This window comes from Clinocottus analis, unplaced genomic scaffold, assembly GCF_023055335.1.
Source record: "Clinocottus analis isolate CAN_PGR_092001 unplaced genomic scaffold, fCliAna1.0.p SCAF_8, whole genome shotgun sequence".
Lineage (NCBI taxonomy): Eukaryota > Metazoa > Chordata > Actinopteri > Perciformes > Cottidae > Clinocottus > Clinocottus analis.
In genome coordinates, this window is record NW_027176240.1 from 16,406,170 (window position 1) to 16,431,133 (window position 24,964).

Genomic DNA, 24,964 nt, shown 5'->3' on the forward strand with positions numbered 1-24,964 from the left:
GGGGCGGGGGTTGGAATCGCCAGCCATTACAGTTTCGACAGGAGGCGGGTTTCCCATCTCTGTTTTCTCAATTTCCATCTCTCACTTTCTCCTTGCCCGGGATGACTGAGGGAGGGAAAGGTTACAGAGGCTGTGCATTCAACCGGGCAACCCAGCAGAAATGACGTCTGGTCTCCTGTTGAAAAAGCTCTAATCTCTGTGTGACCTGACAGCTCCATTACCGAAAGGTACGAGCCGCAGAGCCTTACGTTCAAGTGCCATGTAAGACAAACACTGACATCCATTCCTAATCATCTGAGGGCCGCATGCCTAATTATTAATCCAAGCTTTCCCGACAGCTATTCTTTGCTGCATTGTTCGGATCTGCAAAAAGCAACGGTGTTAAGAGTAGAATATAAAGCATCAACACGGCAACAACATGAATTAGTTATTTGAATAATGTGAGAAATAAACACCTGGTATGAAGGCAGCTACTGAGGCAGGGCCCTCAAAAAGCAACAAAATTCTCAGTTTGACTGATTCATATTCTTAAATCCATTTCCCCTTGGGTTCTGTCTTTACTTGAAGCTAAGCTAACCAGCAGCAGCTGCTCTCGCGTCACATTTAACAGCTGAATATCAGCGGGGTATGATTCTTTTAATCTCAGTTTTGTCACAAAAGAAAAAAGAAAGTGGGGAGTTTTTAAAAAAAACCTGATTTATCAAAACATTTTGTTGGTTCAACACAGAAAAAATGCTTTAACACTAGCTAGAGGCCATTTTCTATTTGCTGTCAATAGTATCCATCCCAGTGTCCAAGTCCCCAATTTTTATTTCACACCTCTGCAGACCATACGGACGGGTGGCTTCTTGATTAAAGTCAACACATAGTGGCTGTAAGGCAACTCAGTATCTGTGTTTATCTCCATCCACCCGTTTGCTGTATGGTTGACATCTACCAGCTGCACAGGACACACACACGCACACACCACTGCCTACGTCCAGATGTTGTTTCAGCATGTGGTTGTCTCGCTGAAGCCACTGCAGACTCAGCATCCTTTGCAGAAGGACTGGTCACTTCAATCACGTGCCATCACACTAATAGATTATGAGGATAACCGTGCATATACATAAAAACTAATAAAGGAATTCGCCAAACCATGTTAAACACCTTCAAAGCATCAGGAGAATGGACTTTTGATTTGCTTTCTCATCTGCTGCAGAGTTGTTGTTTTTGCAAGGCTTCCAGAATTGAGTAATTATTTTAATTGCTCTGTCTTTCAGCTTCCTAGTTTAGGTCATCACCTCAATTGTTTTGTGCTTTTTAAAACTGCTTGTTTTCCCCACTAATGCAAAAACCTGCACATTGCATGCCACAGAATAAAGAAAAGGGTGTCTTTTGCTTTTACGAGTAAATGTTCACAATCTAAATAGGATTTCAGCTTTTTGTGGTTTGAAGCTGTAAGTGTAGATACTGGCTGTTATTACTTGTTTGGATAAAATATGAAAAAGGTATATTTCAATTATAAATCAGTGCACAAAAGGTTGTATTGCTGGGCCTGCCATCGGACCCCTGCAGCAATAAAGTGAGAGTACACTGGGGCTCGCCAAAATTGACACAAAATGAATGTTCTACTTAAAAACTTTCTCCCGATTGGTAAACATAAGAAATAATTCATTTTTGGTTTGCTTCAATACATTTTTTTCTTACAGTCTGAACAAATGTGAAAGAAGCGTCACTTATTAGACCTCCTCAGAGTTTCTGATCAGTTTCAAACGTCACCGGCGGCGTTTAATCAGAGGGAGTTTTGGGGAAGGGATGTGCTATTTTCCCAGCGGCAGATGAAGCAAGTGCGATGTTCTCAGGCTGTGAGCTAAGCGACACAGAGTTTGATCTACACCTACTGCAGTGACAGGTGCTCACAGGGGTGTCGCACTGTCACACCGTCGTTCTAATCCTGCTGAAGGGAAGACGCTGCTACTTTAAGTAACTGTGTGCCGTGTAACCTCCTGTGTCATAACTCCTGCCTCATATTCCTCACACACTACACTTTTCCTCTCGTTTCTCCCTCTCAGGCACCGGTAACGGGTCCGTGCTGGTCTACAACTTGACCAGTGGTCTTCTCCACAAAGAACTCAGTGTCCACTCCTGTGAAGTCAGGTGAGATGTTTGTCTCGCGGGTAGTGAAAAGTACCACCAGGCAGAACGCTGCCAGGGTCAGCGCTTCAGTTAAGCTATCAGTTAAATATCTGTAAAATTACACGCGAGATGAACCCCAGTAGCCAGTCTATCCGCTCGAGGGGGATTGATTTTGAGTTGATTGTTTTCAGGCTCATTAGAGTTTTACAGAGGCAATTGGCAGTCACATAATTGGAGTGCCCTGTCACTTTGTGTGTTCCTTAGCTTGCTTTGGAGGAGGTTTCATTGCCTTGATTTAAAGAAATGGAAGCAACATTTAAAAAAGATTCCAAAAAAAAGATTTCAACAAATCACAACAAATTTAATAACAAAGTGGTTATAGATGATCTAGATTTTTTACAAAAAAATCATTTGAGTTTAGCCTTTTTGACATGAACGGTAATGAATGCCAAGATGGCGTTAGCGTTCATCTTGAGGTCCATAATAATAATAATGTGCTTTCATTCGGGCTCGAGAGAAGAAGAAGACTATGTGTTCAATTGGGGATGGCCAAGCCCTCAAAGGTAGATTTGTAATATTCGATTAATTTGAGTTAAATATATTTATCCAGATTATATGGCAATTTTCTGCATATATGGTCCAACAGAACAGGCACACAAGCTGTCGGCCCATCTGCTTTCTCTGTCTCATTCACATAAATAAAAGAAGCAACATAATCATTTGCATATGGGTTATTTCAGTGTTTGTACTGGAATGTTGATTCAGCTGAAAAATAGTTACCCACTGAGTTACTTACGTCTCCTTCCCAATTTAAGTGTATAGGGAAATGTGTTTCTGGTCCCCATGGCATCACGCGAGGGACCTGGAAATTGTAATTCTACCTTTTGGCCAGCATGTAAAATGTTACCTCCATGGACTGTTGTCCTGTGCAGATGCCGTACGCTCCACGAGCAGCAGCAGCATGGACTCTGCTCAGCACTTCCATGCTTTGACAACGTGTAAATATCTGACTGGAATCACATTTCAAACCTCCTCCAAATGGTATTTCATGGATTTGTTTTGTTTTGTCTCTGTCCAGACTTTCCAAAATCAATCTCAATAGGCCAAAATGTCTGCAGGGAAAAAGGCCAATTGATCTCTCGGTGAAATGCATGCTGCATATAGATATCAACTCGGAATAAATTACTTTTACGGTGGAAGTAAAAAAAAAAAAAATGGTTTCCTTTTAACCTCTGAACAGTAAATGATTCAAGTCTAAGTAGCTAATTAATGAACCTGTCGATAAGACATCAAAGGAGCCGTTCAGGGAAAAGCAGAATTCTATATTAGGAAGCTTTCTTTTTCTGTTCATAACCGAGCATTTAAAAATAGAAACTAAAGCACACGTAAAAATGAACATTGGGTGATGAATGTTTCTATGAGCTGATTATATGATTGCATCACATTTAAGCTTTAGTTGCCAAACTCTCCCATACATTTGTATTGGATACCTATTGGAGCTGTTAAAAAGATGCATTGTACAGATTCTGTGAAATACTTGCCCCCATGCTCAGTCGACTATTATTTCAGTATTTGATTCTCTCTTGCCCTGACTGTCTTTGTTATCTAGGATTCTTTAGGATGGGGCGACTGTGGCTCAGTGGTTAGCATGCCCGTCGTTCAGTCAAAGTGGTGGTTCGAACCCGGCTCCGCTAGTCCTTGTCGTTGTGTCCTTGAGCAAGACACTTAATCTTGCTCAAGGACACTGTTGCTGTGTCTACGGTATATAGAGCAAACATGTATGTCGCTTTGGATAAAAGCGTCAGCTAAATGAAATGTGATGTGATCACAAACATTATTTTAGAAGTGTTAATACATGGGAGAAATGAGAAATCCAAGGGCGAGTATTTGATATGCAGTCTCCTATGAGCTCTGAAAGAGATTTTAAAAAGCCAGGGCCAGAACACTGATGGGTGTGAGGATCCTATTGAAATGCAAATTGTTATTATTTATTTATGCAAATGAAATAGGTCTATGAGGGGCTTAACATGCTGGCAAAATGGCTCCTAAAGTTGCTCAAATTTAGCCCCCTCATGAGGTTTTACCTACATATTAGCCCTTCTACATATTTAATCAGATTCAGTTCAGAACTATCTAAATAAATACCTTTTTTTCCCCCAAACATCTAAAAGGTGTGCCTTTTTCATGAAGCATTGTTACCATGGCATGGTAACAAAAATGTGCGTTATTTTTGTCATGGTGTGGGAACAAACATGTGCGTTTCGCCATCAAACTATAAAAAAAAAAATCTATACATTAAAGTTATAGCAACATCATGTCTGCCACAATGTTCTCTTGCTTCTTAACAGTCCACCCTGAAGACATGTGCATGACACTCGTGGCCTAGCCCATTTCTATAACCCGGGAACTGTTTATTGCAGCAAGAGGCCTCACTGCACTCAGTGCTCACTCGTACCCCCAACACGCTAGAAGGTGCAGGATGATAGGTTTATTTGGTTTTCATATTCTAATGAGGACAAAAGTGGTCCATTTATGATTCATTCTTGTGATGTGCGACATAAATCTAGCTTTGTCTCAGTGTGGTTTTGTTATACATTAGATTTCTTTGTCCGGCTATGCTTCTGCAAAGTGTATTGTTTTTAATTATGGTCTGTACGGCAGACCGCACTGGACACAGCGCCGCACCACCTTCTGAGCTGCGCACAATGCAACAGCCAAATATCAACAAAGAGCAGGCTGTACTTCATTAGTTAGTATTCTCTAATGAGCAGCACAACTATTTCACCGGGTTTAATTAGGCACTAGATTTAATCAATTAATGCTGTTAAAAGATTGATTGGGAGCAAACTCCGTCCGTTCAAGCAGAGCTAGGCTCTTTCTAATGAGAGAAGTTGGGTATCCACAAAATGCAAAACTCCAATGAAATTTGATGAGCCATGGAGAACAAGCAAGTTTCTTGACGTGAGCGTGTATTAAAGTGAGTGATTAGCCGTTGATTTTCTCCGCCTGCTTTCTTGTGTCTAGCTCGTCTTAGTGCACTTTGTTCTCCAGTCCTGACACTCAGCTGTCTTTTTGTCTGCTTGTCATCTCTTCCCCGACACTCCTGCACCTCGTGTTGACACCTTGTGCTGACAAACCGCGTGTAAAATGTGTTACATATGTCCATCAAAAATAACGCGAGTGACAAAATCAATGAATAACACAACCGTACATTAACCCACTCAACCAGACTTCAACAGCAAAGTATTGCCATTAGATCAGACCCTCCTCTTGAAAACACCTCCATTTTATTTTTTTTCTTCTGTCGATGCAGTGACGTACAACATTTAAGATCAAAGCTGTGAATTTTCTGTGGTGAAGAGAGCAGAGGTTCTTTATGGAGATGAGCCCAGCATCCCTTGCCCGAGCACAGCCATGCCAGAAGAGGCCGACTGACTACTTAGCATCTCATTTGCATTTAGTGTTGAAATTGACTAATTAATCATGTGGCTATTTACCATCTCATTATAGTGGAGTTTGTGCTCCCTGAGCTGGGCCCACTTCTCTAAAGTATTCATATCTCACATTTGCTGGCTTGATTTGCTGTGTTTTTAAAATTTTTATATACGGCTTCCCAATGGGTTTTGTAAAAGTTTTAGGTGTCTCATTGTGAGATATAGTGGAGGAATATTTGATAGCTATGAGATACCAATATCATAATTTTAAATAAAGCCTTTGTATGTGTTTGCTTATTCCACAGGGGCATCGAATGGGTGAGTCTGACCAGTTTCTTATCTTTTGCCACTTCTGCTCCCAACAACATGGGCCTGGTGCGAAATGAACTGCAGCATGTTGACCTGCTTACTGGTGAGCACACACACACACAGACACATGCACACACACACACACACACACTATCACTATCACCTGTACCTATTATTACCTGTATCTAAGGTTACGAACCAGCTCTTTTATATTGTCCTTTGTTCTTGAAGTTTTTGTTTTTCTCAAGGTTCCTGCTGCCTTAACAGAGAAAATAGACATTACTGAGTTCTCTAAGAAACAGTAACAGTGTTCGGGTACCACCAAGGGAGGCTCAGCTCTGAAAACTCGATCCATCATGACTTGCCAATGACGGTTCTATAAAATTACGGTTCAATTGGGGTCACAGAGCCTTTATCCTCGCTTCTTCCAGGAACAATGGCGGGGGCTAATCACTTCTTTAATGACTCGAAAGCCCCGGCATCGTCAAAGTTAACGGTCATTAGCTTTGGTTACAGGCTGACACACCTTCCAGCACGCACACGCATGTACACGTAATTATTTTCTCGTTTTATTTGTGCCTGAGATTTTCCAAGGTGTCCGAGACACAAATGTATGTGCTGGTGGTGCACACGTCCCTGATTTACACACTTTGGTGTCTGTTTTACGAAGGTGTCGGACAGAAAAGATCAGTATTACTTCAATCTGTGTGTGTTCAGCACAGAGCCCCGGCAGGTCTGTGACATAGGCAGCGATATTACAAGGGAAGCAAAGGGAAGTAGCTCGCTAAGCTCCATCTAAACTGTGAGAAACATGCCTCTCAAGAACTGTCAACATGTCTTATTTACAGGTTGCAAGAAATATTACATTTAGAAATGAAAGAAATAGTGGGTATAGTTTTCCGCCTACCTATTTCATTTTTTAGATGTTCATTAGTAAGAAGTTGAAAGGACAATTACCTCATCCAGCATTTAAATCACTGCGACACCTGGACATCCTGAACCATATATATTAATTTGTCTGATCCATTAAGGGAAAAGTGAGCATATTTGCTTCATGAAGTCATCCAATAGAAACAGCACCGAAGAAAAAAATAATTCTGTGCTTAAAGATTATGTTCGTCACAAGTAAGACTAATCCACTAAGGCAGGCACCTTGTGCCGTTTACAGCAGGAGCAATTTCTGATAAGATGAGACTTCAGGATAAAAAAAAATCATCTTCCTCGCTCGTCTTACTCAATTGCGATAATATCTCGTCTCCCCAGCCACAATAGCAACTGTTCTGAATGGACATGTTCTTTATCTATGAAAGGATTTTCAGTGTGCGGCAGTAACAGGAAGTTGGTGTTGAGAAGCATTTATGATGTATACACATGATAATTGCATGTAATAACAACAATGTTATTCATACATGCATGATCGTGGCAGGCGTCATCAGCTCAGTGCTTTGCGGCACGCATTTCTGATGTTGCTGTGTTTGCTAGAAGGCGCCCCCCGCCTGGTTTTTGCATACAGCAGATTAAACAAAATGTGACCCCATTTTGTGTATTCAGGACATCGAAATGCACACGTGTGATTTTGAGAATGCACACTTGACATGTGATTCGAGCCAGTCGGCTGACGATCTGAAGAGGGAGATAATTGACATGAAGAGGGCTGCATTTGCTATTAGTGCACCACAGGTTTACAAAGTTGTATTTTACACGATATGCTCAGCATCAGCTATGCCGTCCTCTGCGGTACACACTAACTGACATCCCAACAAATCTGTTGGAGGTCACCCCCGCCAGCTCAAACCGCCACAGGCAGCGGTGTCACTTCTACATTTTAAACAGGCCCCCTTCTGTCGCGTCCCTGGCAAAATCTGATCAGCTCTTCCTTAGGTAAATGTGATAAGATGCACCTGAAGGGTGTTCTTGTTTTGTTTAAAGGGGCACCTTGATCTCTGCATAATGTGCTGCTGCCGCGGTGGGTAGAACTGTACTGTATGTGAATTAAAATCAGAGATTAGAGCAGGTGAGGAGAATAAGTTTGGCGGCATTTGCTCTTTTCTCGCTCCGGCGAACGAGATGAAACCAGGATGCCCTGGCACCAAAGTGGAATGAGTTCAATCGGTCTCTGCACAGGTTGTAAGGACTTCTACCAGCGCCACCCGCTCACTTTTCTCTTTCTCTCTTTCTGTCTGTCTGTCTTTCGGGTGTGTTTTGCAGGAAGATGCTTTGCATTCAGAGGCGAGCGAGGAAACGATGAGCCGCCCATTGAGATGATTAAAGTGTCTCATCTCAAGTGAGTTGCCGGCTCTCGCCACCACCAGCAGCAAAACCAAATACCAACAACATCTCAGTTTATAATGCTTTCACCTGACACACACACACACACACACACACACGCATGCACGCACTAAGACACAAGCTGTACATTTACATACAAACAATTCACACCCAAACACTTGCCTTCACATTACTTGCCTGGAGCCTTCTCACCTTTCTTGATATCTCCTTCTGTCTCTGAATATATCATTCCATATTTTAAAGGGCGCATTGCGCTTGCATGCTTCTTTCGAGGTGTTATAATAACCAGATTTAAGTCCCAACGGAGGTCTGCTGAAAACCCGAATAGCACAGATCTACCATTAATTGCGTTGTTTATTTCCTATTGTTCCCCCAAAACCTTCACAAATTCATGTTGTGCAGTGGTTCAGATCACCCATTTTTTAATTCCCCGCATTCATCATTGCTGCATCTTTTAATAGGACTGTGATATTGCGAGAAGAAAACAAACAAAAGAGAATGCATTAAAAGTCCTCACACATTTTCTGAGAAAGAAGTCTTTTGTTAATTCAGTAGTTGTTCAACTTTCTTTTCAATGCACCATATTACCAAGCCTTGCGGGTACATCCCTGATATGATGAAGTGTATCAGGTATTAAAATGGAACGGGACACCTCCGACTATTCCGTAATCACAAGTGATGAAACTCACTTTTGCTCAATTTAATACACTTGATTTGCTGCAACATCCTATTTTAGGAGAATGATTTGGTCATGCTGTTCTGTGGTTTCTCGCTGTAAATAGCTGTGTCCCTGGGAGGCACACGGCCCAATTGCTAAACATAAATCAGAGTCCGTTTCCAAAATGACCACGGAAAGCTTGTAGTGCGGTTGTGGCCAGTGTGTGTTTTTGAGATTAAATCTCACTTTTTGTGTGTGTTCATCCTTAGGCAGTACCTGGTGGTGGTGTTCAGAGACAAACCCCTGGAGCTGTGGGACACCCGGACCGGGACACTTCTCCGGGAGATGGCGAAGAACTTCCCCACTGTTACGGCATTGGTACTGACTACAGACTACACACAAATAAAAACGGCGTCCTTCAACGGCCCTCGATTCTGAGCTGCTAGTAAAACACATGGACACATATAAGTATCACTGAAGACACTGAAAATATAACAAAGGCCACATGCAGGGTTGCTGATTGGAAATTGACAGCTGCATCGCTGAATATATATTTCATGTAACAATATTTACTTTCCCAAATCACACTGCTGCGATAATAAAGGGAAGTTGACTCTTCCCTTTGTCAATAGTCTCTGATGCTGGGGGGCAGGCTGTTTGAAAGATTAGTTTGAAAATGTTCCCCGAGCTCAGCAAAGAAGAGTGGCTTTATTAGGCCAGAAGAAAATGCTAATAAAACAAGAGCTATGCTGAAAAAACTTTGCAGTGTGGCCGTAAAATCCTCCGCAGCAAAGAATAAAAACTGCCAGTAACCTTAATAATACATGCTGCCCTCCCCGAGACCCATATTGCTGTCTCATTTCCATATTGATTACAACCTCCAGTCAGCCAGACTGCAGCCACGGTGCTCCAGAGACCCAGGAAGGCTGGGGAAAACAGCTCTCAGCTGGCGTCTGTTCCCTTTTTATGAGAGCGTCTACTGTACACACAGATTTTTTCCCTTTTCCTCCCGTCTCTAATCTGTTTGCTGTAATGCCAGCAAATGTGTTTTTGTGTCTGGGTCTGTCACTGGACCTGCAAACCCCCCCATGTGTCTGTGTGTGTGTCAACAGGAGTGGTCCCCGTCTCACAACCTGAAGAGTCTGAAGAAGAAGCAGATGGCGGCGAGGGAGGCCATAGCTCGGCAGACGGTGTCGGACGCGGAGCAGAGCAGTGTTGAGTCCTCGGTCATCAGGTTCGCTTTACGATGCTGCTCCTCTTGTCAAAATAAAAGCACAGGGTTATTTATGCACATGCAAAGACCCGTGACTCAGTGAAAACGGGTCTGACACCAGCGTTCTACGAGGTGCCGGTGCCACGACTTAAAAACTAGTGGCAAATGCCCCGGCGTCTCGTAGAATTGGTGGCAACTGCTCATAGATGCCGGGCATCTCAGAGAGGTTTCCAGTTCCAAAACCATGTACTTCTCCGTAATTATGTTTAATTGATGATCTGATTGCAAAAGACAACAATGCAGTATTATTAATCAAATTTCTCTTTTGGTCAGATGACCTACCCCCACCAGTTATTTTCCAAATGTATTTATTTGATATTTAAACTGGATGAGATTAACCACTATTGATTATATAAAAGTGTATATTGTTGCAATAATGTTTTCATACAGTTAACCTGCCAATGTTTAGGTTAGTTTGGTCAAGTTTATCCATGTATCTCACTTTTAGATAACTATAATTTAACATTAGGATTCGCTGTATCTTGTCTTTATACGTTGCTGTTAGCTCGTTACTGTTTAACTTTACTTTCCTGCTAATTCACCTTTTATCTGTTGTCTTTACATAATTTAATAACTTAAGCTACTTTTAGCATTGTATATCACCCTTTTATTCGTTTCTTTAACAGTTAAAGCTCTCTTGTCAATCGCTAAGTAGTTTCCACACACTCGATCACAACATGTAATATTCAGGTTGAGCCGACTTAATATGTGGATGTATAGTATATCTATATATTATATATTTACTCCCTGCTCTACAATCCATCCAGTGCTGGTTAGGAGTGTCTGACCTTAATGATAGTCGTGAAACTTGTCACGTCAATTGCAGAATATTAAAGCTGTTGGTTCTGCCACAATATTTCACACTGGTGAGAGCGCAAAAAGCCTGAAGTGTTTCTCCACTCCAGTCTGCTGCAGGATGCAGAGAGCAAGTCAGAGACAAGCCAGGCCATCTCCGCCAGGGAGCATTTTGTATTCACTGACACGGACGGGCAGGTCTACCACATCACCGTGGAGGGCAACACTGTCAAAGATGGAGCACGAATCCCCCCTGATGTGAGTCCAGACACACCGTCTCTTTTGAATGTTTTTCACTTCATACGCCCGTGAACTACTTCAAGGTCATTCTCACAGATCCCTGCACAAAGATATTCCTTCTCGTTTCATATCTTTTACTCGCCATTGATTTTCATATATTTTTTTCAATCCTTTCTGAACACAAAGAAAATCCGTCTTGTCCCTTTATACTTCCTGTGGACATCGGTACGTCTCCTATCTCTACTTCTACCTCTGATTTTCCCCCTTCCTCTCTGTAATTGTATTCGTGTCTGATATATCAAATGTATTAATCGATACTTTCCCCCAGTATTGTAATCTATTTTCACACCGTCAATCATTGTGTCCCCACTTTTCTTTATTATTATTAACCATCTAAAAAAATGTATTTAAAAAAATCATAAAAACTCTTTTCTAACATCTTTTGTTCTTCCCTAGCATTCTCTCTTATGTTTAAAGGTTTTTTATTTTTGTCAAAATGTTTTGTTTCTTGGTGTTAAAGAGAATGAAAACATCATTTACATCCCTGTTTCAGTGATAAAACATCTGCATTGCACTGTCGTCACCATTTTTGCCTCATTCTTGAGCTCAGGAGGAGCACTGCTGTCTGGTTGTCAACCAGCATCTGAACAGTCTCCTCCTCCGTGAAGAAAAAGCCATCACTCTCCCTCTATATGCTGTGTCCTTTAGGTCCTTTTCTGTGGCTTGTGTTTGGGATGATACACTACATGTTGGCTCCACAACAAAAAAGTGTTCAAACTTAGGTCTTCGACAGCTTTGTCAGATTAAACCTTGTTCTTGTTGCTATGACAAACAGCCAACTCAATGTGCGTGTTTCACAAGTCCGTAGGCAGATCGCTTTCTGCTCTTGTTTCCTCCACAGACTCAGAGCGTGACCCTAAAAAAGGTCATTGTATTTACCTGTGAAGCATCTTAGCTATTGATTCGCTGTGACAGCAAAATGGTTTGGCCGTTACCGAAGACAGGATTTCTTTTCACCTGAATGACTTCAAGATGCAGTGGTAAAATCATAGCAGTAGGATGTTTTTAATTCACAAGTTCCTGTGTCACTACTAACAAAGAGCCTTTTAATTAATAATACAAAAAGTGTTTTGCCTATTATTCTTGTTTGAGAAGTCTTTTAAAAAAAACTTCAGGAACTTACTTGGACTCATTACGGAGACTTTCAATTCAGTGGAGCAGTATCACGCTTGTGGAGTAAATGGCGCCTTCTGTTTGTTGTTGATTGCTCACATCTGTCGATGAACGCTGCACAATTTCAGATCTTATATTGAGCACTTTTCCCATTTCTTTTCATTCGCGATGGCAAAATTCCTCTTCAAAGTCCTCTTCTGAGCCGCCGATTGGATTGTTCGACAGCCTGTGTTTTACCTGCTCACTCCCTGCATCTATCCACGCGCCGCACAGACAGACTCCGGTGGTTTACCCGGGGATTTAAAAGCCTTATCTTAGCGACGGCGACAGATTCATTGTTCAAAGATTTGCATACCTCAAAGGTTTTCCAGTCTTTTCAGGATGATGGAAGATCTTCATATCTCTCTCTTGTCAATGGAAACTCTCCGGAAAAAGTTTTGTCCCATCATTCACTGGGTACTCACTGAAGGTGAGCTGACACCTAATGTCTTCACTCCAGCACTCCATCTTGTGGTGCAGCCTCACTTCACCTCAGATGTTGCGCTCGTCTACCAGAGGCGTTTTTATAATTGCGCGAAAATGTGTTGGGTTTTTTTCTGCCGTCCTCAACTACCCGTTGATCGGCCGTATTAAAGAAGAGCTTGTTCACATCATGACGTTGTTGTTTTTATGTATGTAATCATGTGGAGTGTGACATGATGATTTTAGTGATGCTATCTCAATAACAGCTATAGTAAATAGTCGTGTGTTCTTGCGCTCTATTTTTGTGTCTGCAAATAATAGAAAATAATCCACACAGGCCAGATGCCAAAAAAAATCATCTGTCAAAATGGTTAAAAAGAGATATAGCTTTCTTAAACCTGCAATTGGTAACTTAAATAAAAATAACTTTTTGTTCAGTCTGTCACCATATTGTCACAGAAATATCACATGCGTCGGATAATCTGTCAAAAAAAAAAAAAAACACCCCAAAAAAAAAAGCAGGTTCCTCTGTAGAATCTTGGTTGATATTTGATCAACGCTGCCTGGTTTGACGGGTTGATCGGAGTTCACAAGCAGTGATGGCTGCGTCAGACACTCCTCTGCTCTGCTTGGTTGTTTTCCTTCGAGCCGTGGGAATCTTGTAAATGCCATTAGGAGCTTTAAAAGGAGGCAAAAGGATCTACTTTTTGACAGATGATCTGTCTCATGCACTTTTGTCAGGATAGCGTGACAGTTTGAATAAAATATGATTTAAAAAAAAAAGAAGTTATTTTCCAAAGGTTAGCTGCTGCAGCTTGAAGAAGCAGGTTTAACATCCAAAATTCATTGGGAATCTTTGAGCAGGGGGACCAATTTGCAGCTCTCCTTCCTCATTTTTTCTTCTCACTGAATATGCACAATTATCCCGTGTTGCAGGGCAGCATGGGTAGTATCGCCTGCATCGCCTGGAAAGGCGACACCCTGGTGCTCGGGGACGTGGACGGCAATCTCAACTTCTGGGACCTCAAAGCTCGTTTGTCCAGGTAGCAGCAGCAACTATTCTTATGACACTGCACTAACAAAAATGAACTTGCCCAGAATGCTCATAGATTGATTGTTATGTTGTTGTTTTTTTACTTAAAAAAGTAAAAAATGGATAAGAAATGAATGTATTCATTAGCTGATGCTGTTGACACTTTCAGGGGAATACCAACACACCGTGGCTGGGTAAAGAAAATCCGCTTCGCCCCAGGTAAGGGCAACCAAAAGCTGCTGGTGATGTACACCGATGGAGCCGAGGTCTGGGACACCAAAGAGGTGAGGACACACACAAACATCACCCCTTTTGGCAGCTGCTGCAGCAGACATGTCATTGTGACAAAATAAATTGTTTATTTTGTCACACATTATAAATTCCCAACATGCATCTCACTCTAATGCAATGAAAGAATCTGCAACCGTCCGCAAGTATCATAGATTAACTGTGGCAGAATGAATGTGTTTGCAGAGCGCCGTGATAATGTGTTGGGGCATATCTCTCAGAGTATCACGGTGGGTAGAGTGTATTGGATGTAATTGTCCTGATGTATTAAAGAATCATCACGGTGCATTGTGTACATACACAAGTACTAAAAGCTTTCCATTAAAAAAAAAAAGAAGCTCTTTTTATAAGCTCAGTCATTGCAAAATTGATGACATGTATTCTGACTTCCTCTTTAACTTTGCTTACCGAAGTCTTGGGCATCTAAAAAGCCACGTCCTTCACTTCGGCTCAACTAAGAATCCTTCGGGCTAGTTTGTGCAAAAGTTCAACATTTGGTCACAGGCTAGACTTTTTCTTTTGTTTATCTGATATATATATATATATATATATATATATATATATATATATATATATATATATATATATATATATTAGTGCCACAGTATTTGTTAGCTTACCCAGCAAAAATATTGAAAAGCAGATGGATGTGGACACAGATAGATGCTCTGGTGCAACATCGAGGGGGGGCAGAGAGTCCCTCTGGAGCGTCGTTGTCCGGGTGGAGGGATGTGTTTTCTTGAGGGGAGCTGAGATAACACACAGTTTTCAGTCCCCAACTTCAAAATCCAGACAACAGATGGATCGAGCTGCAGAGGGAAACAAGCAACCGCTGTGGGGCTGGGAAAGAGAGGGAGAGAACGCGGGAGGACAGGAAGAGATCTCCGGCCTGCCTCAGAGCTCTGCTGACCGCTGGGTCACACAGACTCCTGTACTGCCCCATGAAAAGCCATCAATAGGGAGGTTTTGTAGAACACCTGAGAGGGTCGTCCATTCTCTGTCCTGCTATACTCAGCATAAATGGTTCTTTTCCACAGCATCTCCCATCTGGCTGCATGCGCTTTAAAAGAAGCTTTTAGGGGACAGTTTAGATGAACTGCTTTGGCCCTCCTCCTCTTGCAGGTCCAAATGGTGAGCAGCATGCGGATCGGGCGCAACGTGAACTACCGCATCTTGGACATCGACTGGTGCACGTCAGACAAAGTGGTGCTGGCCTCTGACGACGGCTGCATCCGAGTGCTGGAGATGGCCATGAAGTCCGCCAGCTATCGCATGGACGAACAAGACCTTACCGGTGAGCCAGGGGAAAAACAGCGTGAAGAAATGAAAGAGAAATGGCACAGAGCGGTTCTAGGAGATTCTGGGATGCTTTAATTAAACTCTTGAGCAGCAACGACCTAACATTGTGTTCTTTGTGATTGGTGGGAAATTTGTTCAGATCCAGTGTGGTGTCCTTACCTGCTGGTTCCCCGAGCTGCCCTGACTCTCAAGGCTTTCCTCCTGCTGCAGCCCTGGTCAGGAACCTTCACCATGGACATCACTCAAGTGTAAGTGTCTGCTCTGAGAAAAGTAATCCTACGCGTGTCCCCTCCAAAATGATCAGGATTTCAGGAGGGTTACAAGGGCGAAGCGGAATATACATTTGAAGTTTTCTGATTGTTGGAGCTCAGGAACTGGAGAATATGCAACGGCACACTGAAAGAACCGAAGCAGTGACACTGTTGAGATGTATTACTACAGTGCTCAGGTTATTGTGTTTAGTAATATATGAAATAGAAACATATTTGTACTTGCCTCCATGCAAACCGCTTGTGCATGTAAATTATTACTTTCATAAAACACAACAACCAATTTGTGAGTAGAAGCAACTCCTCTTGGTAAACACGTCAACATGGAAGTAAATAGAGGCTGTATTTAGAGAGTTTGTTTTTCAGACTGCCACATCTGTGTTAAACTATAGCTTGATAGTTTCCTTCGATTAAACACACATACGCAGCCGCCTTATCATAAGTCAGGCAGCTATATTAGTAGCGCTCGCCTCGCAGGGTGCTGCCTGACCTCAGCATAAATGTTAGAACGGAGTTATCTGTTATTGCCTGACACCACAGATCTACTCCTTTTTAACGAGCAGCTTCTCGGCTTCCCATTAAATATCGGGTCAGATTTTTCTTTTAGGGAGACAACGTGCGAGGAGCCATTTGACTGAGTTTAAATCCTCTTTTTTCAGAGACTACAATGAGAAAGATGAGATAAAAGGGCTGATCCAGGAGCAGCTCAACTCCTTGTCTAAGTAAGTTATTACACTTCCTAATGCGCCTGGCGACACACTGGAACTCAAAGCGGATTATTGATATTGATGGCGCGATGCAAAAGGTGACAGTTCGATGTTGGTGCATGCGTACTGTATGTATGCGTGTTTGTCACGTGCCAGCGTTTGTTTTTTGTAGTTTTGGCTCGTCATCACGGTCCTTTTGTGTATTGACAGCAGGCCCCAGGAGCTCGTCGTCTGTGGGTTGGCTGATAAGCGGAATACCCCAGAACAGACAGTCACTGGGCCTGCTCCGTCTGAGAAGTGTAATTGGCTGTGTTCCGATGTCTGTCTCTGATTGGCTCCCCAGTGATATGAAGAGCGTGCTGCAGGACCCGGAGCTCAGCTTGCTGCAGCGCTGCCTTCTGGTCTCACGGTGAGTTAACACCACTGTTTTGTTGTCTTTACAGGTTGTAGTGTGTCTGTGAGAGTTTGCTGTCACCTCAGCACAATAACTTTGTTCATATTTAGACCGAGCACCTTTGTCATAGACTCGATTAGTCCCGAGTGTGACTGAGTTCTCACTAACGTGTTGTTTATATTGGCAGAATAATGATAATGGCAAACAAACAAACTGCAATCCAGGAAGTGCGATGACAGACTCTTCCAGGATACAAACACCTTCTTTTCTTTTCTTTTTCAAATCTTAGAATAATGTAACTGTAAACACATGACTCCACATGTTTTCATCTGCTACGGCCTCCCGCCTGCTACAATGATCTAATGGCGCGCTGTGTTTGCTAACAAGCTGCTACAGGTTGATCTGGATATCATCAAACCAAGAAAGACTTAATAAGATGGAATCGGAGTGATTTCCCTCCATAAATCTGCACATAATGATCTACTTTAATATCATCATTTAAGTTGCCACAGCTTGTGAAACATTGATTAATTCAAATTAAATCAAATATTTGTGATGATAAATAAGAGGTAATGTGATGAGGGAAGTTTAAATATTTTGTTTTGAAAACAGTCAAATCATCTTCCTGAACAGCAGCATTTATTTTTGCTGCATCTGTACCGTCGTGACTCTCTATCTCCAGACAACTAGAAAAAGCATGATATGGGAGCTGGTTTCAGCTTATGATTATCCGCCCGGCCGTCCAAATGTTCATGCCATTGTTAATGCAGCATGGTAACCTAGCAACAGACGTGTGCCTGCACAGATATGTTGAAAGGATGCTGAGGGAAGTAAACAACGAAAGAAAAAGGCAAAAGGATGTGGAGAGGGGGTGGAGGTGAGCTGAAAGAGCGAAGCGTGGGCCGGAAGATACAGGACCTGTGGTCGTTCATTAGTGAGCAAACTACGAGAACGGCCGCCATGTTGGTTGTGACTGCAGAACTTGACTGACTTCTCCGCAGAGAACATGATCCACTCTGGGCTCAGCTGATGCCTCGTTGTTGACGTTGTGGTACACCGCAGGTTGTTCGGAGACGAGTCTGACCTTCACTTCTGGACAGTGGCGTCCCACTACCTCCAGTCGTTTGCCAAAGCTCGCCAGCTGAGTGTGTCCACTGCGGAGGGTCAGGCCCCGAGTGAAGGAACCCAGCCGTCACCGCAGAGCCACCTGGACATCTGCCATGACATCCTGTGTGAGAGCTCTTACTTCCAGGTCAGTGAAACGAGAGAAGAAGAAGGAGTCTTTTGTTCGTTACCTGTTCCTTGTCTGGTAAAGCGAGACAATGGAGACGAATGCATGATCCCGGTGTTCAACATTGCAAAAAGTCCCACAGGAGTTACTATCCTCAAGTTCAGACTATGCGCAAATAAACCCCCACCAGGCCGTCCCATGTTATCCACAGTGTCAACAACATTGCCCCGGTTGCACGGTGCATTCCATTATCGATGACATTGCGTGTCACCTCTGTCGCCTCACTAAGCCCCGGTCTTTAAGAGGAGTGTCTCGCATCTTTAAGCCTCTCGAGGTCAAACCTATCTTTCACTTCACTCTCTCTACATTTTAATCCCCTAAACATTTCGAACAATAATTCCAGGCCATGTCGCTCCGTGTCATGTCTGTGATCAATGTGTCTCGCTAATGGCTCTTTTAAACAATAGCGTGAGTCTGCTGTTTTCTTTCCTTTTAATTATCAACCCAGTTTGTTCTGAAAAGTGTTTTCAAAGTTTCTTCAGAAGATTCCTATTGATTGGTCCTCCTCTCTGCCGGTCAACACCGCATTTGAAACAAGACATCCGCCTTTATGTCACCATAATGAATGTGAAGATTTTTCATTGAAGGTTGTTTGTTTTTTCTTGTTTGTTAGTTTACGTGTGAAGTACCCACACATTGTCCGGACTGCAGAAAATACTTCTGTGCACTTTACTTTAGAGGAATAGTTTGGAAAAAGAAAACTGTGGATGGTAATTAAAAAGTTGGCAGACTGCGCATCAAAACAGACATGCTTTGGTACATCTGGTCTTTTTTTTCACTCTTTTTTTATCCCACAAGACTTCATCAATATTCCCAAGGAAGCAGAGGGAGAGGGAACAACGTGTACCTTTTCTGATGAAAGCCAAGTACTAGCTTTTAGCAAGCATTGAAGCTTGAAGTAGCATGAATGTAAAACAATTTCCGATTCTAATTGTCCCACTGACAATTTTCAGGTCGTTTTTTTTTATAGATCATTCACTATTCTGTTTTTGTGAAATGTCTTCTCCCTGGTAATGAGGGGCCACGCAGCGATCACAAAGTTAAGACTTCCACAAGACGCCCGCGAGACTGCAGCTCCTGTTGTCATAAAACAGCCTCAGTGGGAGCAGCCTGACTGCAATTACAAAAACCCAAGACTGATACAAAGCTTACAGCTACTAAACTTATTTGGTATCTTTGCAGGATTCATGCCCACGGCTGTGAGTCAGAAGAATTCATCACATACTGAAAAAAAAAAAATCTGAAACTTCTGTATTGCATATAGAGACAGGAGTGCACACACACACACACACACACACACACACACACACACACACACACAGACGATGTCACTAATTTCCAACTATGCTGTTATCTCTCCTCTTATTGTACTATTTTCCCCCTCTAGTCCTCCTATAAAAACTGGTACTTGTTACTCGTTAATATCTTTTGCTGTCATATTTGACGCCTATCATTTGCTCACTGAAAAAACAAATCTGATCTCCCATTAGGGACCATTTATTAAAAAATAATGAGGACCAATAATACGTTTTGGAAGCTCTGAAACACCAGAAACACTCTTTAAACCCCTGAATATTTTAGAGCCTTTATTATTACACTCTCCCTCTCTGCACTCTGTATTTCTAAAATTGTCCTCCTATCTTTTTTTTTCTCATCATATAATCCAATAATCGGTCTGACACACACACACACACACACACACACACACACAAAATGTAAATATAATACTTTTGCTGCTCAACAGAAGTTCCAGTTGGATCGGGTTCACCTGCAGGAGGTCAAGCGCTCCAGTTATGAGCACACTAAGAAATGCGCCGACCAGCTTCTCCTGCTGGGTCAGGTGAGTCCTTGCACGACACCGCACTGCTCGCACATTGACGTCCACGTGTCGCGTTAATATCGCATTAAAGGCCCTCTCGAATGTTCCAATTTTCATGCGACCCGGGACTCCATCACCCACGTGTTTAGTGCTTGTCACCACCGTATTTAGCACACTGTGATGCTCCCATGATGTTAAATAGGTCGTATTGGTGCTGTGGAGCCTAATGAAGCAAGATGGACGATAAGTGCTGGTCCCCGGTCATCCCTTGCCTCTTACCCTGTGGGGACTGGAATCACCGCTCTCCACCTCTCAATGTCACCACTCTTTCTCTAATCACAGGCTGCAATCAGCCGGCCATGTGCCGGAGGCGCAGCCCTCCAATGGGCAGACAGCTTGAGCTGGCCCCGGCGGGGGCTCGAGCCTTCATCCACACCAGATGAAAAAGCGTGATATTGAACATAATTTCCCCTTGTCGCTCTCAGACGGACCGGGCAGTGCAGCTGCTGTTGGAGACGAGCGCCGACAACGCCAGCTACTACTGCGACTCCCTCAAGGCCTGCCTCGTGACCACCATCACCTCCTCGGGGCCCTCGCAGTCCACCATCAAGCTCGTGGCCACCAACATGATCGCCAACGGCAAACTAGCAGGTAGCGTTACTGTATGTCCGGTAACAGTTAGCAACCTTCCCCGCTCCTCTTTTCACGAGTATCAGCAGCTGCAGTCAAAATATGAGCGTCTGCCACCTTAAAAGGGCCTGAATCTACAGTTTTGAATAATTCATATATTCTTTAAGCCTTTTAAAAAGACTAGACACCTTTTAAATATGTTATGCTTCATAAATGTTTTAAAAAGGTTCTACAACTATTAATTAGCTGGGGGGGAGGGACACCCATCTGTAGATTAAAATTCAATGAGTAAGGCAGTATGTTAAGAAATCCTTTCACTAGTGTCTGGCAGAGTTTTCCACCTTTTGTAGTGGCGAGCCACGTGCAAATTTTCCCCTTTTTTTCTTCCTTTGTGTCAGAGGGAGTACAGCTGTTGTGTTTGATTGACAAGGCAGCGGATGCTTGCCGCTACTTGCAGACCTACGGGGAGTGGAACCGCGCTGCCTGGCTGGCCAAGGTAACTCAGCATGAAGGTGTCCGTCAGCAGGAAACATCAGACACTGTAATGTTTGGTTAGTGTGTGGGTGTGTTCGGTCTGTACACTGAGTTTTAATAGTTTCTGTATTAGTATTTGGGGTCTAAAAATGAAGTTAAACACGTATGCAATGAGTATTGATGTCATTGTTTTTTTTTGAATAATTTGTCTCTTTTGTTTAAATAGTTGCAAACTTGAAATGTTCTTTTTTTGTGTTATTATTTGGGGAAGTTAAGTACCATTCAGAGCCCAACACCACCATCTGCTTACGTTGCACATGCAATCTTTCACTAAGAAAAAACCCTTGGAAGTTTCACTGCTGTTTGTGTGTGTGTGTGCGTGCGTGTGTGTGTGTGTGTGTGTGTGTGTGTGTTTCCAGGTGCGTCTGAGCCCAGCAGAGAGCTCAGATGTACTGAAGCGCTGGGCGGAGCACCTGTGCTCCTCGCAGGTCAACCAGAAGTCCAAAGCCATCCTGGTGCTTCTTTCTCTGGGCTGCTTCTACAAAGTGGGAGAGATGCTCAACAAGTAAGACTGACGCTGTTATGAGCATACCGTGTGCAAGCATTAGACAACATGCAAGACCTTGGTATTGACTTTGGGTTGAGGTCTTAAAAGGGATTGGATTTCAACTTGAGAAACACAAACCCTGTGATTTACTGCCTTGTAATATTTCTGTTGCGCAGTAACGCATGCAAATATCCAGTCTCACAATGAATCCACAAAATCTACTTTCCCCTCTTTTAAAATTATTCCCGGTTGACATTTTTTTTTCTCCTGCCTGACTCCTGTCCTTTGTCCCGCTGCGTTTTCATAAACACTTGAGTTGATGGCGCAGCGTCGGGTCCTGCCTGACCCTGTATCTTTAACCTTAGCATCCAATCCCTGTTGATCTACTTGTCCTCATTCTTGACAGTTCGTGTTCTTGGACGCCTCGGGCTGCAAAAGCTCCGAGAGTTAGAGTGGCACCAAGACGCCAGGGTTGATGTATGAGTTAGGATCACAGACAGGATGATGCTGGTTTCTGACAGTCGCTCTCACCTCCTCCTGCCTCTGTTTTTTTCTCTTCCTCCTCCTCTCTGCTGTGCAGTATGAGGCACTTTGATCGTGCTGCCCTCTTCATCGAAGCCTGTCTGCAGCACGGGGTGATGGAGGCCAACGACTCGTCCAATATCCTTTTTTGAAAACCCATTACTGCACCCTGAGGGCCATTTACCACCAGAGTTCGCTCCCCTACTACCTGTCAGTCCCTCCCCACTACTACAGACATGTTCTCGAAAAGCAGAGAGTTTTTTCCACAATGAAGGACAATTTAAAAAGCTCCGCGGCGCACATCCTGTCACACTTTGATCACAGAGCTCAGTTAGGCGGCAGTCTCACGAAAGGACTTTTAGAACCTAAACTTTGAGTTAATCACAAACAAAAAAACAGAAAATACATTTTTCTAATTACATTGTGCCGGCAACGGGTTGAAAATGGCTCAGCATGTTTTAAATCAGCGCTGACCCATGCAAGCTCGATGCTGACAGAGAGTGGACCGGAGTTGGTCTACGTCATGACAAGCGCAAAAAGAAAATCATTTTAATGCCAGCTAATCAAAGGCCAGGGACTTTTCTTTCTTAGAAAGAGTGAGAGATTAATTGTAAAAACCAGCATACTATCCCGGACAGACGCGCCTGCATTCATTATGTTCCCTCAGTCAGTTAATGAGTGGTTTGTATGTGGACCTTTTGATGTGGATCATGTAAAAATGTGCCTCTAATCAGCTTCATTGGCTCAATACTGGTTGCCTATAAAAGTGATTATGACCTTGTCTGTTATCAGTTCTCCTTGACCCACGCTTGTACATAAACTTATCAAGACGTCATTTGTGGAGTACGCCCGGCTGCTGCGCTCACTGGGCCTGCGGGAGGGCGCTGCTCTGTGGGCGTCGCGGGCCGGCAGCGCCGGCGAGCAGCTGATGGAGGAGCTGTTCCAGGGGGAGGCGAGCGGTGCGCCAGAAGCCACTCTTGGCGAGGAGGGGGTCGAGTTGGGCCAGAAGAGCGGCGAGTGACCTCGGATGACACACTTCTTCGGGGCCGTTGTGAATTAACTTTGTGTCGGCGTCCGGTGGTGATCGCCTCCACGTCATGTGGGGGAAAAGAGGAGTTTCCTCCGTGTGAAGTTGTCCAGTCCGTCTCTGGAGTCTGTCTGTGTCTGTGACGACATTTTCTTGATGTTTGGTTTGACCCGTGTGTTTGTTCTCATGTGTATGCATGTGACAGCCCCAAAAGAAACACACTACTCTCCTGATTACCCCCAAACAAATGAAGTAATGCACATCGCTGGTATCAGGTCAGCATTGCTGTTGCTTGATGAATTGAACTCACTTGATTATTTTTTTTAAATGATTGTTAAGCTTCATTTTGGTTGCCTGTATGAATATCTTCAAAGTACTGTAGTAGCTCCATAGGTTTAATTTGCCTTTTTGCAGCTGAGATTACATATGGCATAATTCATTTAGCCCATTTTTCAACACGCATTGCCCATAAAGAAGCCCCCCCCACCCCCCTCACGAACACACACACTTCTAACTCCAAGCATACTTAATGACTGAATTGCAAAAACACCACATTTGTTGAACGATAACGCGGATTCCTTACAATAGAGAGCCAATCTTTTTTTAGACAGACAGCCACCAGACCGGCCATTTTGTCCACAGCAGGTGGTGCTGTGTAATTGACAGACCAAAGCCTGCCTCTGCAGCTGTAGCTGCTGGACGGCAGTAAAGTCAGTTAGCCATGCCGCCCCGCGCTTACGAGACACTTATGAGACACTTATTCCTATATTATCTCTCTGAACACAGAGCGGAGAGGTATCGGGCCGTTGCCACCTGAGCGATGCCATTTAATTAGTGTTTGTAGGATCCAGTTCAGTTAAAAAGATGACGGTTAATCCATTCCATTAATCCAAATGGAATTTTTAATTTTTGACTCTGGAGACTCGAAGGGATACTTTGCTCTCTGGGTTCTTTGATGTTTGTGTAATGAGCTTGTTCTCTGGCGGGCCTCTTACAAGAAGAGCTGTCAGGATGTGTTGTAACCCGTTTTAATCCGACCTCCGATGGATCCTTTACACACAAACCTTAATCTGTGCCGCTCCCGCTGTGGCTCACACTGCGATGACAGAAGCCCGGCGCGCAATTTGAGAAATAGTTTTGAACTTGCCGCCATATTTCTTCTGCGTCCGACTTGTGTGTTCATAGTAAATATCGACTGATCGTTGGAAAACATCTACGTGACGATGCAGAGACGCGTGTCCCATTGCCTTGTGAGATGTTTAGTTGTCCTAAAACAAGACAGTGACTCCGTCCGCTGGACCTTTTTCGTGTGGTATTGTGTTTCATAAACACATCAGTGCTGTTTCTCTTGTGTTTCACTTGACCCCCCCCCCCCCCCCCCCGCCCCCCAGGTGGTATCACCATGGCAACCCTGGCCTATTTTAAGGGGACTTGATGTCATTCCTGCAGATCCATTCCACACCCACTATCATATGTTGTAGGGTCTCATAGAGAGAGCCCGCACATAGAATTGCACAACCCAGCAGATAATCAGCTGTAGTTCACCTGACGCACTGCGGTCGCCTCGTGCAGTAGTGAGATAGCAACGTGCACTGTTCTGGAGTGGGATATACACTCTGCTGCTTTTCTTTCTACTGTCGTGTGTGTTCATTGTTTGTACAGTGATGCCAGTGCTTTAAACTCCATTAATATTCCAAGAGAAAAGAGGAAAAAAAAACAGATATATGTATATATGGATGGCAATAAAATCAATGTTATTAACTTTATTATTCATTCTCAGTGTGCTGTTTCCTGTCCGACAATGTTGACACCAGAGGGCGCTGTCGCTTTGTAAGAAAAGTACCCGTGAACGCAAGTGCTCTTTGAAATCCCCCTTCTTTAATTCCAACCCAGGTAGATTGAATTTGAATGCC

General features: G+C 43.4%; 1 protein-coding gene across 1 annotated transcript in view; it reads left to right on the top strand.

The window, feature by feature from the left end:
- Nucleotides 1-24,428, top strand: part of wdr11 (WD repeat domain 11) — a 41,841-nt gene extending 17,413 nt beyond the window's left edge. The window contains exons 11-29 of the mRNA XM_068568173.1: nucleotides 2,055-2,139; nucleotides 5,858-5,964; nucleotides 8,070-8,145; nucleotides 9,078-9,186; nucleotides 9,921-10,042; nucleotides 10,987-11,134; nucleotides 13,688-13,794; nucleotides 13,954-14,068; nucleotides 15,195-15,366; nucleotides 15,511-15,619; nucleotides 16,300-16,362; nucleotides 16,691-16,756; nucleotides 17,804-17,993; nucleotides 19,777-19,872; nucleotides 20,337-20,502; nucleotides 20,880-20,977; nucleotides 21,375-21,520; nucleotides 22,083-22,162; nucleotides 22,840-24,428. Coding sequence (XP_068424274.1) covers nucleotides 2,055-2,139; nucleotides 5,858-5,964; nucleotides 8,070-8,145; nucleotides 9,078-9,186; nucleotides 9,921-10,042; nucleotides 10,987-11,134; nucleotides 13,688-13,794; nucleotides 13,954-14,068; nucleotides 15,195-15,366; nucleotides 15,511-15,619; nucleotides 16,300-16,362; nucleotides 16,691-16,756; nucleotides 17,804-17,993; nucleotides 19,777-19,872; nucleotides 20,337-20,502; nucleotides 20,880-20,977; nucleotides 21,375-21,520; nucleotides 22,083-22,162; nucleotides 22,840-23,045 — 2,261 coding nt within the window. The 3' untranslated portion in view covers nucleotides 23,046-24,428. The remainder of the gene's footprint in view (nucleotides 1-2,054; nucleotides 2,140-5,857; nucleotides 5,965-8,069; nucleotides 8,146-9,077; nucleotides 9,187-9,920; nucleotides 10,043-10,986; nucleotides 11,135-13,687; nucleotides 13,795-13,953; nucleotides 14,069-15,194; nucleotides 15,367-15,510; nucleotides 15,620-16,299; nucleotides 16,363-16,690; nucleotides 16,757-17,803; nucleotides 17,994-19,776; nucleotides 19,873-20,336; nucleotides 20,503-20,879; nucleotides 20,978-21,374; nucleotides 21,521-22,082; nucleotides 22,163-22,839) is intronic.
- Nucleotides 24,429-24,964: the final 536 nt, after the last annotated feature.